The 12,751-nt window shown below is 52.2% G+C and overlaps 2 protein-coding genes and 3 non-coding genes across 6 annotated transcripts in view; 1 reads left to right on the forward strand and 4 right to left on the reverse strand.

Moving 5' to 3' along the window:
- Positions 1-314: 314 nt before the first annotated feature.
- On the reverse strand, positions 315-386 carry TRNAQ-CUG. The gene has a single exon. It is a non-coding gene; the product is annotated as a tRNA-Gln (tRNA).
- A 1,199-nt stretch (positions 387-1,585) lies between these two features.
- On the reverse strand, positions 1,586-1,657 carry TRNAM-CAU. The gene has a single exon. It is a non-coding gene; the product is annotated as a tRNA-Met (tRNA).
- Positions 1,658-2,539: 882 nt separating this feature from the next.
- Positions 2,540-2,621, reverse strand: TRNAS-AGA. The gene has a single exon. It is a non-coding gene; the product is annotated as a tRNA-Ser (tRNA).
- A 2,299-nt stretch (positions 2,622-4,920) lies between these two features.
- On the reverse strand, positions 4,921-5,238 carry LOC121341094 (feather keratin Cos1-1/Cos1-3/Cos2-1-like). Its single transcript, XM_041414318.1, has one exon. The coding sequence runs from the start codon at positions 5,236-5,238 to the stop codon at positions 4,921-4,923; it is 318 nt and encodes a 105-aa protein (XP_041270252.1).
- A 5,472-nt stretch (positions 5,239-10,710) lies between these two features.
- Positions 10,711-12,751, forward strand: part of LIMS2 (LIM zinc finger domain containing 2) — a 40,260-nt gene continuing 38,219 nt past the window's right edge. The window contains exon 1 of one of the 2 annotated variants that reach the window (XM_041414537.1): positions 10,711-10,862. In XM_041414537.1, the coding sequence (XP_041270471.1) occupies positions 10,852-10,862 (11 nt within the window). In that variant the 5' untranslated portion in view covers positions 10,711-10,851. Of the gene's footprint in view, positions 10,966-12,751 lie in introns of both variants that reach the window. The other variant, XM_041414538.1, reaches the window with a different exon arrangement.

The raw sequence follows: 12,751 nt of genomic DNA on the forward strand, positions 1-12,751 counted from the left end.
CAGAGGAAAGGAGCAAGACGGGAGCAGTGGACAGTGGTGGGCACACAAGCAATGCCACACAGAGTAACCTGCTCTTCCTGTGGCAATGGTCCAACCTGGAAAGGGCTGCCCAGAGCGTGTAGCCCAGTCTCCAGTTTTGGATGCATCCAACACAGGATCCAATGGTCCCAGAGCAGAGTCCTGTGCCTGACCCATTTTGAGTGGGTGGTGTGCACCTCAGCTGCTGAGTGATCCATCAGAGAACAGCGCACAAGTGAAGCAGCAGCAGAGGAGAGCTGTGAGAGTGTAAGCATGCTGAGGGATCCAAAAGGCTCAGGTCCCACTGAGATTTGAACTCAGATCACTGGATTCAGAGTCCAGAGTGCTCACCATTACACCATGGGACCTCCTGCACAGCTCACCTCTGGCCCCTCTGCTCAGCCTGCCTCAGCCTTATGGCCCCAGACCAGGCTGCCTGTCTCTCCACTGCCTTGCACATCTGTCACAAGTGCACCCTTCCTGCACTTGTGGGCCTCCAGGCACTCGCTAATCACACCATCCTTCAGGGCAGCAGCACAGCTCCTCCTGCAAGCCTGCCACGGCCTCTCTTACAAGGGACAGGCTTCCAATCAGCAAAAATCTTGTCTTTCCCAAATTGAAACAAGCCCTTTCTGACTCTCAGGCTAAGTTTCCTCGGGAATTTGCTTTACACAGCAGAATCCCCCTTGCCTTCTCTTCTCCAGCCCAAGCCAGTCCAGCTCCTTAAGGACTATTGACAGGGAAACATTGCTCCGTCTCTACAAAAGGTGAACAAAGACCCTCGGGTGAACCCAGGCAAGGGGCTGGAGTGGCAAGGAGAAAGGACAGGTGACACACCCAGGGCAGAGCAATGACTGAGTTCCAGTTCCTGTGAGGAACAGGCTCAATCACTGCCTACGGTGCAGAGCAAGGAGGGCAGAACCCTCTCTGGGAACTCTTCCCTCTCACAAGGAACTTGACTGCAAGGCATGCCAGGAGGACACAAGTCCAAATGCCTGCTCAAAGCAGGGCTGGAGACAAAGCAAGGAGAAGGCAACTCAGTGCCTGAGCCCCATTGCAACCCCAGCCTGATGCCCAGGTGTGGAGAATCACAGAGTTCTTTCCTCACCTGGCTGCAGTGGCTCACCAATCTCTGGGAGTCTCTGTAGGATCCAGGGCAGCCCCTGCAGTCGCCTTTTGCCAAGACCGACCTGGCTCAAAGCAAGTGTGTGCCTGCTGGGCCAGGAGGTGCCCGGAGTACGGGGCAGGATCCCGGCTGAGGGGAGCAGGAGCAGCAGCTCAACTCCTCTGTAGAGGAAGAACTTGTGGAGAGAAGAGGCCAGGAGTCCTGGCCTCTTCGAGACCAGGAGAGCCCAAGCAATGTGGAGCCAGTCCTGCCTTGGCCCAGAATGGCTGAGCCCTGCGCAACTGCTTGGAAGGCAGCTCTGCCAAGCAATGCCCCACAAGGCTGCTGCAGCAGGTATAACTTGTAGAGGGAAGAGGAAGGCTATGGCCAGTGTTGCCCAAAAAGCCAGAGCCAAGGAGACTAAAAGGTGTTGGATGAGGCTGCGTTGGAGAAAAAGTGCCTTAGCAGAGGATGGTTTCGATCCATCGACCTCTGGGTTATGGGCCCAGCACGCTCCCGCTGCGCCACTCTGCTCCTCCTCATGCCTACCTGCCATTGCCCTCGCCGCAGCCTGATGCTGCTGGACACTGCTGCCCCTCACTCCTTCCCTTCCTCTCTGCTCCGCCTCCCCCACCCCACAAAATACACCCCCGGACAAATTCAGCTCCCTTCAGCCTGCACTCCACACCTCCTGGGCCTGGCCTTGCTCTTCTCCCACACCTCACGCACACAGCCCTGCACAGCCCCTTGCCCTTTCACACCCACCCTGCCGCTGCACCTGCTCAGCGCACACCCGCAGGCAGGCTGCAGCCTTGGGCCTTGCCATGGGCGAGGACCCCTGAAATCCAGCAACATCCTCACGCCTGCAGCCCTGCCCAGAAATCCACCTGTGCTCCCAGCACGCTGCACCACTGCACCTGCCCAACACTTCAGATCTTTGCTGGCCAAGGAGGGACACGGGTCGCCTTTGCTTGCAACTGCCGACAGAAAGAATTCGCCTGATTTCGCTGTGCAAATTCTGGTGCCTCAGCTCAATGCTGCTCATGGTTACTGTGCAGTAAAAGCTCTGAGTTCTGGGCACTTGGTGCCAAAGCAGGTTGTCAAGTCAATGGCCCTTGCCTTTAACACTTGGTGCTACTGCAGGAGGATGAAATGCTCCCATGCAGGTGCTGTCTTCATTTCCCCTTTCCTCCTTCATTGATGCTGATAGGGTCTCTGAGCTTCTTTTCTCTTGCTATGCTTTTCCCACACCAACTGGCTTAGCTGCAGGGCACACAGACCTTGCAGCAGCACTGGGCTTTTGTCCCCTGGGCGCTGAGCTCCCCTGCCCTCAGGAAGGCCCTGCAGCAGGCAGCAGGCCAGGCTGCCAGCAGCTCCTCCCTCAAGCTGCCCGCAGCCCCAAAAGGGGCATGTGCCCGTAGTTGGCAGGATTCGAACCTGCGCGGGGAAACCCCAATGGATTTCTAGTCCATCGCCTTCACCACTCGGCCACAACTACCTGCTCTGGCCCTGCCCTGGGCCCTGCTCATCACATACCCTCTGCCACCACACACACACCCAGCCACTTTGCGACAAGGCTCCTCTTAACAACCACTGCTTGCCATTGCTTAAAAAATCACCGCCAACTGTTGTGGTGCCAAGGGGACCACCAAAACACGCAGTTCATATTCAAGGAAAGCACAACAAAGTTCCTTGGCAAGATTCACTCTCCTACTTACACCACAGTTAAGGCGCAACAAGATTAAACACGCAACGACAAAACCAAACTAAATCCAAGCAATCAAAACTGAAATTAACCGAGAACTGCCTTGCAGAGTGTCTGGCTGTCCCTGTGTATGTGTACGTGTACGTGTGCCTGTGGAAAATGAGCGCAAGTATAAAAAGGCCTTTTAGCAGCCTGAAAGCTTGTCAGCATTCAAACTCAACTGCGTTTTAACTTAGCTTGTACCTTGTCGCCCTGATTTTGTAAGACTATGTTAAGCTTTCTGATGTTTACATTCTTTCAACTAACTTTCTCACAGTTCTGTAAATAACTTATGTTTTGCATTCTTTCATGGAGGTGGAGAGAATTGTGGACCTTTGGTCCGTGCAGTGGCATTGGAGAGGTGGCACTGTCACCCTCCAATCCACTGTCACCTTTGGAAAACTATAAATGTTGGAGTTAGAAAATAAAGTTTTTTCTTTTTTGTTCCCCTCAAGAGCAGCAGTGTCTGTGTCATCATTTCGTACCTTATCACAACAGTACCTTACACCTAATTAATATCTTACCCTTAAAATTTGACAGAGGAAAAACACTTAATAGCATTTTACCTAACTTACAACTTCAAAGTAATACTTAGCAACTTAGCAAAAGAACAACACTAAGCAGCATTTAGGTAAGCCTATATCTGCAACTTAACCTTACTGACAGGCCTCACGTACTGAGATCTCCAATGTACTTAAACATCTAAGGAAGCAATGTTTCTCCCAGATTTGCTAGAGCAAATATATGCACACCTGCATGCGCACAGACATGAAGAGTCGGTACAAGCAATGTACCTGTGAAAAATTCCCCTCAGTGGCCAACGAAACGCTCTCTTTGGATGCCTTTGCATCTCCCAAAGGGGGAAGGGTCAGGCCTCAAGGAGTGAGGGTATCAGCCCGAGACTCATTGTTGTTGGACAATCCTCCAAGTAGAGCAACCCTGAGAGTTCACTGGCTGTGAGAGCTGTCCCACTCAGAGGGACATTGCTGGTCACAGCCTGCTGCAGTGCAGGAGAGCTCAAATGGTCTCATTTTGGACCACTCTTTATAGGGTTGTAAGAGAGTGGCCTTTAGTCATAACAAGGTTTCATCCTGGCCACAGTTTGTGTTGGCACTTTGAATGTGTGACAATGGGAATGTTGTGGCATTCAGAAAACAAAAATGTTTTCCGAGACCGTTTATTTTCGAGGGGTATTTTCCATAGGTATAGCTACACACCTAAATACAGTGTGTGTGTGTGTGTCTGTGTGTGTCTGTGTGCAAGTGAGAGAGAGAATTGATAATGGTATGAATGTTGTCACTGTGAATTTGAAATTAAGTCCTTGCTGCGACTGTGGAGCCAGTGCTGCCAAACCCTTTTGCACCCTTTTACTTTTGTATCCGAATCCTTTGCATACCATACACTTCTGAATGCACGGTCTCCCTATACAACATTAAACATTGATTTCAATTCAATATTCTATTAATGCTTCTTCCATTTAGTGAGTAACTTTTAGCGTGAACTTTGCTGACAAACTCTGCTGAAGCCACACTGCCTATGTCCAGGCATGAAAAGAAGTGCTTTTCTCCTTTCCAGCCCACAATCCTGCACTCACACCATTGACACATCCCAACACCACTAATAGAGGATAGAAGAGGGATTTTGCTATGCTTTTGTGAAGAAGCTTTGACAGGAATGAAAGGTTATTCAAAATATTAGTACAAACTCTCACAAGGAACAAATTGGCACCAGGCTCTGCAGGGCTGTGATCTCCAGGTTACAGACTCAAGCCCAGTGACGGAGGCTTTGGTGCTCTGGTGTAATTTCTGGGAGTTCTTAGTGCAGCTGCTGGTAAGCTCAGGGAAGCAGCCACTGCTCACCCTGGCAGAGCAGGTGGTAGGTGAGGGAGAAGGAGAACAAATGACCACGACTCTCCAGCAATGCTGCACAAAGGCTTTAATGAGAGGGAGCAAAAGCGGTGGCATAGAACAGAGAGCAAGGAACACATGTGGGGGGCCAGGGAGGGCGAGAGATGGGCCCATTTGCCAAGGCCAGCGGGGATGATGCGGCGGCCTCAGCAGATCTGCCCGCAGCGGGGGAAAGGCAGACACAGGCCTGAGCCCCCCAGGCCAAGGGAGCCCCCAGAAGAGATGGGAACCCCCGCGGTGCTGAGGGAGCTGCCCACAGCAGCTGACAGAGAGGATCCCACGGCTGTGCTCTGAGGGAAGGAGGTGAGGATGGGGCCCGGCATGGTCACCACCACCGGCGAAGGCTCGATGTACACCGTGGAGTCAGCGCAGCAGGCGATGCAGGGCTCAGTGCAGCTGCTTGCAAGGGGGGTTGGGCCACAGGAACCGCAGGGCTGTGGGGGACAGGGTCTGCAGCAAGACATCTCTCGGTGCAGGAGGCAAAGCTGCAACACAGAGCAGGGAGCACCAAGCAGCCTCAGCATCAGTCTGCCTCTCTGTCCCTCAGCTCTCCCCAGGGACACATTTGCTCTTCAAAACACACTCTGTGCCTACAGCTCCCACCACCCTCCTTGAGCCCTCCGAGTGGCACGGCACGGGAAGGCCGCCCCACTTCAGCAGTAGGAGCCAGCACAGTGGCTTTAAGGCCCCTGTGGAAGGACTGGTCACAGCCCATCTCCAGAACAGACGTGGCTGTATTAGACAATGTCCCGGGATGCACTGGCACATTTTGTCCCACCACGGCCCTGAAACAGACCCAGAGCCACACTGACCTGCTTTACTCAGCCTGCTCATCCCAGAGGCCAGGGACCTGGCTGGTGGCTTTGGGGGAAAGGCTGAGGGCAGGGAGCCCATGGCTGTTTTTTCTGGGTCTGGGATGGGGATTCCCATTCCATGCATTTTACATTTCAAAGGGACACTGGATCACTCTTCCAGAGCACCAGAGTGGGTGTCATCATGGTGTGGAAGAGCTGGGAAAATCCCTGAACTGCAGGCAAACCTGAGTCACCCAGTGTGGACTTCAGTGGACTGGGTGCCACAGACTCAGGCACTCAAGGGATAACAGAGCTCACATCCTCAATGTTCTGCTGCCATGAAGGATATTTCCCCACCTTGTATTCCCAGTGGTGGATCACCTGGTGCTTGTCTGCACTCTCCTGCATTTGCTGTCTCCCAAGGCATGGTCTTTTGGTGGCTGCTCAAGGGCTGCAGTGACCCAGAGTACCCCACATCAACCCCAGAAGGTCTGGATGGAGCTCTGGAGCTCTTGTGCTCCTATCAACTGCTCTGGGCACATCAAATAGCCCCAGTTCCTCAGCAGGCTCTGGGCCTTGTCCTGCTGACTTTTAAGCACTGACACAGCTTACAGAAGAGGTCACTATCCCTTGTAGAGCTCTTCCTGGCCTGATCCTTGTTGTACCCCAGGCAATCCTGGGATGTTCTTTCATGCAAGCTGTGTTTGCAGCCCGTGCCCTGTGACAGTTCAGCTCTAGGAAGTGCTTGGCTTCATTCTCTCCAGAACCGCCAGGAGATTTTGGAGGCAGCAGCTCCATGCTCCCCACCACGCATTGCTCATCAGTGCCGGCAGCCTCCATGTCATCTTGTACTGGTCCTCCCCATCGAGGACCTGGGTGGCTCATCTGTAGGAGCACTTTCCATCTCCTGGTGGCCTCCTGGGGTTGCCAGGCCATCCCTGGAAGTGCTGCCCAGGAGACAGGGACCTGTCTGACAGTGGCAGTGTTCAGAGGACAATGGGACAAGGCCCACATCTTCAGGAGGCAGCTGGGAAGTTTGTTCTTCTCTGAGTGGGAGCAGAGGACTTCCAGTGGTCTCTCCCAGCCTCCATTATCCTGGGATTTCCTGCACCCCCTGGGCCCTTGAGCAGCCACCAGAAGCCAATGTTGTTTGGAAAGCTGCAGCAGCACAGCATGACATGGATGTATTCTGAGATGGGAGATACACTGGAACGGGTTGTCCAGAGCAACTGTAAAATCTGTTTCAGGGGGCTGGAGCCAGAGGATTTTAAGGTCCATCCCATCACAAAGTGATTACAACAGTCATCGCAGGATTTTGGGTTGTACAAAGTGTGAGAACAATATTTGAGATGAAAGAGGCAGGGAGCTCATCAGCAGCAAGGCCTCATATGTGGCCACTCCCAGGAGTTTGGATGTTTCACAAACAAGGAATGTTTGTGGCCCCACAGGGCTCTGGGACCCGGCATAAAAGGCTGCGCTGCTCCAGGCTCTGCATCCTCATCTCTGGCCTCCCTCTCCTCCAGGAACGAGGTAAGCCTGAGTCCGCTCCATCCCTCCCTGTGGGCTGAACTGCTGCCATGGAGGCTGCCCGGCTTGATCCCGGGGCTGCCTCAGCTTGGCCCTGACACAGAACTGGTGGAGGGCCGTCAGCCTTTCCATGCTGGTGGCTGGCCACAGCTGGGAAGAGGGGGCTTTGTTCCAGCAGAAGGGGATCAGTGGGGCTCAGCCTCAGGGGGATGTGCCCAGCAGAATTTGCACTGGCCGTGGTGGGACAAAATGTGCCAGTGCATCCCGGGACATTGTCTAACACTGCCACGTCTGTTCTGGAGATCGGCTGTGACCAGTCCTCCCACAGGGGCGTTAAAGCCACTGTGCTGGCTCCTACTGCTGAAGTGGGGCGGCCTTCCCGTGCCGTGCCACTCGGAGGGCTCGAGGAGGGTGGTGGGAGCTGTAGGCACAGAGTGTGTTTTGAAGAGCAAATGTGTCCCTGGGGAGAGCTGCACTGGATTCAGAGTCCAGAGTGCTCACCATTACACCATGGGACCTCCTGCACAGCTCACCTCTGGCCCCTCTGCTCAGCCTGCCTCAGCCTTATGGCCCCAGACCAGGCTGCCTGTCTCTCCACTGCCTTGCACATCTGTCACAAGTGCACCCTTCCTGCACTTGTGGGCCTCCAGGCACTCTCTAATCACACCATCCTTCAGGGCAGCAGCACAGCTCCTCCTGCAAGCCTGCCATGGCCTCTCTTACAAGGGACAGGCTTCCAATCAGCAAAAATCTTGTCTTTCCCAAATTGAAACAAGCCCTTTCTGACTCTCAGGCTAAGTTTCCTCGGGAATTTGCTTTACACAGCAGAATCCCCCTTGCCTTCTTTTCTCCAGCCCAAGCCAGTCCAGCTCCTTAAGGACTATTGACAGGGAAACATTGCTCCATCTCTACAAAAGGTGAACAAAGACCCTCGGGTGAACCCAGGCAAGAGGCTGGAGTGGCAAGAAAAAGGAGAGGTGACACACACCTTGCAGTCAGCTTTTGCCAAGGCCAACCTGTGTTAAAGCCAGTGTGTGCCTCCTGGGCTGGGAGGTGCCCGGAGTCCTTGGCTGGATCCCGGCTGAGGGGAGCAGGAGCAGCAGCTCAGGTGCTGTGTGGGAGAAGAACTTGTGGAGGGAAGGGGTCGTGCTCTTGTGGACCAGGAGAGGCAAAGCAGTGTGGAACCAGGCTGAAGGAAAGCCAGTTTGTCTTGGCCAGGAATGGCTGAGCCCTAGCAGAGAATGGTTTCTATCCATGAACCTCTGTGTTATGGGTCTAGCAGGTTCCCACTGCACCGCTTTGCTCCTACCAGGGTTTAAATGTGACCGCCCCCAGCCCAGTCTGACACTGCTGGCCCTCACTCTCTCCCTCTCTGTTCAGCCCTAGACACACTTTTGTTGTTCCTAGACACGTTAAGCTTTCTGAATAAATGGTCTACAAGATTTTAGACCCTTGCCAGTGCTACCTGCTTCTGTTCAAAACCCCTGATGTGTATAATTTTTAAAGTATTTTATATGGTAAACAGGAAAAAACATGAAGAGTCAGTCCTGCAAACATCTATCCAGGGACCAGATCCTTCTGGTGGTGGTCTGAGGGCATGCTGGTGCAGTGTCAAAAGCCTTTGTGTGGAATTATGTTCCTGTTTACAAAATGCAGTGACAGTCTGCTCTAAATTGTCAGTCCCAACAGCTGTTGATATGGCTCCCATTTATGCCTTTGAAATTTGGACCAAAGATTTTGCAATGATGTTCAGAATATAGAGCATTGCAATATGATACCAATTATGTACCCAAATATGGCAAGAAATAGTACAACAAAACTTGTCTTATTGACCTTTTTTCCCCGCTTTTTTTCCAGTTTATTCTAGAAATTGAAGGTCTATTCTGAAAGACATGTGCTTGTCTGCTGCTCATCTGAAGCACTTCCCTCGATGGCATAGAAAATCAGTTTAAAACACAAGCAAAAAACTAAGTGATATCAATTCAAGACTAAAGTATTCAACACTGAATCAACTCCTGCCAAGTCGAGTTTTCTATCCTGGAAAGACAAGTCAAACAAGTAGAAGAAAACTCTTGTACCAGTGCATCACAACTGGGAAACGTCACAGAGAAAACACTCATGTTCTCGTATTGTGAAAGGTTTGACTTGCATCCACCTCCCTGGCTGTGCCCCAGGCAGGTCTGATGCTGCTACTGCTCTGCCCTGAGTTCTGGCTTTCTCATTTGTGTGAATTCTCTCATTTGTGTAAATTCTCTCATTCCTGTGGATACAAATGTCTGGTGGCCTGGCTTTGCTGGCTGACAGGTTCTCACCCAGTGCTATCTCACTCAGCTCCTCAGGAGGACAGGACAGGGGGAGAAAATGAGATGAAAACTCTCATAGCTCAATGTAAAATGCAGGGAGACATTGACTGATTACCATGTGGGCAAACCAGACTGATTTGGGGAAAAATTAACTTACTTCCTTGCCAATCAAAATAGATTGGACAGTGAGGAATAAAGACATAATTAAAACACCTTCCCCCAACCCTCCTTATTCTTCCCAGGCTCAACTTCACTCCTTCAGTCCCAAATCCTCCACCTCCTCAATGAGCAATTGGGAAATTTTTACATAATTTGTTTTTCTTGATTTTGTTTTACTTTGAGTTGTTGTTTTGTTTTCTTCCCCTCCCCCCCCAACTCTTTTTCCTGATTAAAATATCTCCACTCAATTTTTTTTTTTTTTTGCGTTTTTACCCTTCCAATTGTTTCCCCCATCCTGTGAGAAGGGATGATTTTACTGAAGCCAGGGTTTCGTAAAAGGAACTCATGAAAATCTAATACTGCAGTGTGGTGTTTTGCATTAGGATACCTAGCTAACAGTTACTCAGACAGTGATGGGAAGAACAATGTACAATTTTAAATGTTTACTGTAGGGCTGAAAAATGAGATTGTTTGGACACCAGAAAACACAGAGAGCACAGAGAGAGTTTCTATCACTCTCAAGATGCAACAATACATGTAACAATGGTAGGTCACAGCATGAAAACAAAGTTTGAAACTGCTTTTTGTCAGAGGCTTCCTATGACATTTGGTGGTTCACATCAGAGAATGCTTGAACGTGGGCAAGAAGGAATGACATGTCAAAAACGTCGCGCTTGGAGGGGTCCTCCTTGGGGAGTGCGGTCCCTCATCCTTCAGCAGCAATGACCATGACCACTTTGTAGAAGCCGTCCAGACCCGTCTTCTGCACCCGAAGGGTAAAACGCCGGAAAGCCACTTCCCCTCGCCGCGGGGCTGCGCGCAGGGATGCGCAGCCCGCAGAACAGGCTGGAAGCGCGGCTGCCCCGATCTCGGAACCAAGTCCCGTCAGCGCGGTGTATGTGACTGCGCGCCAGGCAGCGGCTCGGCCAGCGCTGCCCCCTGCGCCCCACACTCACAGCGGCTGCCGTGGGTTTACTGCCAGCTGCGGCGAAGCAGCTTCGGCGGCAGGGCAGGGGCAAGTGCCGTGCCTGTGCCGCCGCCGCCGCCGCCGCCTCCCCCGTCCTTCCGCTCCGCAGCCTCGCTATTCCATATTTCTTTGCCTTTATAGGAAAAGTATGCGCAGGTCCGGGGGGGCTGCCCTGAGTCACCGAGGGCTGCGGTGCCCGCCCACGCCCCAGGGGCCGGGGCCGCCGCCGGGGCGGGGTCAGCCTGGCCGCCGGGGCCGCCGCGCCGCGTGTCCCGCCCCGCAGCCCCTCGGCCACAGCCCCTCGGCCACGGCGCGGGGTTCGCCGCCATGACGGGCAGGTGAGGCCGGGCACACGGGAGCCGGGAGGGGGTCTGGGCCGTGCCCGCCTTCACCGCCCTGGGCCGGCCGTGACGTGTCGGGAACTGCTCCTTCTGGCCCCGGGTAACGCCATGGGGGCCTGCGGGAAGGGTCGGGGGAGAAGGCTTTGCTGCTGTGAGGCCTGGGCGGAGCGGGGCACGCTCCGGCCCGGCGTGCGAGCGCGGAGTTGCCGCGCTGTGCCTGAGCCCTGCGCGGGGGCACAGCGGAGGGCAGGGCGGAGGCAGAGCTGGGCGGGCAGCTGTAGCTGTGAGCTGTGCTTGCTCACGGCCGGGCTCTCTGGCCGCACGGCATGACCCAGGCTGGCAGCCTGCCCTCGGTGTGCCCGCACCGCTGCCCTTCTCGCTGAAATACACGCAGCCCCTTTGCCCACAGAGTCACTGTCCTCTTCTTCGAGCTGGCCTTGGAATTCACATGTTCCGGGAGCTGTTTAAATCTGGAGCTTGATTCTCCTCTCTTGCTATCTGACATTGGAGAACGCTGCAAAGCGATTTAATTGACAGCTGTAAATGAGAAGAGGAGCGGGGCAGTTTGTGAGGGTTTGCATAAGTGCTGTAATGTCACTTTTTTGTCCCATCTGTAAAATAAAACCCAGACGTTATAAGCAGTTTATGGAAATAAGCTTGCTTTTGTGAAATGTTTTGGAGATGAGTAGCATGAAGACGTAATACTACAATTAGCTAGGTGCCCTTTTTAGGACACTCGTCCTTGTGAGTCCTCCTATGTTACTGTAGTTCTGAAGGATTGTTCTTTGTGATTAGGAATACTGAGACGGATTCAGAGCACTTTGTGTATAAATATTCACTTTCCTTTTGTGTCAAGTCTTGATGTTTGTATTATGTAGCTTTTTCTGATCAAAGTGGATCCTGATTAGTGGCTTGTTGTGTGTGAGAACCTGCTGAATAACTGTGTATGCTCATCTGTGATTTGGGAATGTATTAATTTTGGTCTCTGTGATGACAAATTTATGCTCTTGGGTGATTATACATGCTCAAAACTCTTTTGGGTTTTGCCTCATATCTTTAATGGTCCCTTTTTTATTCTTCTTACGTGTGAAACAGGTGTGTATTTACAAGTTGACATTCATTTTCTTACAGCTAGGGGAGGACTCAGGAGCCTTAAGTGTTCACAGGTCATGGATACCCATCCAGCTCTTAAATGGAGAAAGGATGGGGAGGACTTGGAAAGAACTGTGATTGTATGAATGCAGCTGATTTTTTTTTCAGAACTGTGGCATGGTACTGTTTAGAATGACAGGCTTACCTCTGATGAAGGCACTCAGGAGGACACTGGGAAGTGGGCAGACAGTAATCTTTGACTTCTCTCCATGCTTCCTCTGAAACTTGCCTGTTAAAGTGTAACACTATTCATTGGAAGCTCTGATGCTGAGTGTGAGCCTGGGTGGACAACTCCAGGGTAGCTGAGACACTGCAAAGTGTGCAGTTCAAAGTGATGCAGGACTTCAGTTCCCTTTTCCATGGGTTTACTTCAGAGGGCTGTTAAAATGAGCAGGCCTTGGCTTTAGCTTGTAAAAAGTGAACGTGGGCGTTATTTAATGTTTTCAAAACTGTTTGCCCTGGGAATTTTGTCAGCGGTGAACATTTATTTCTAAAGTTCTGTCTGCTGTCATTCCCAGGACAGGACAATTTACAGAAGTTGTTTGTCACAGCTGGAAATAGTATAATCCATTTAGGGTCGTGGTTTCCTGCAAAGCTTTACCATGTCTGTGCAACGTTGCACTGCTCAGCACCTTGCCTGGCCGATGCCATTGACAAGCACCATGTTCAGTGTTGTTTTTCAGGCTGGGACAGATTCCTGTGGCATTGCAAAGAATTCAGCATTGAGAATGTTC

This window comes from Onychostruthus taczanowskii, unplaced genomic scaffold, assembly GCF_017590055.1.
Source record: "Onychostruthus taczanowskii isolate IOZ18803 unplaced genomic scaffold, ASM1759005v1 scaffold45, whole genome shotgun sequence".
Taxonomy (NCBI): domain Eukaryota; kingdom Metazoa; phylum Chordata; class Aves; order Passeriformes; family Passeridae; genus Onychostruthus; species Onychostruthus taczanowskii.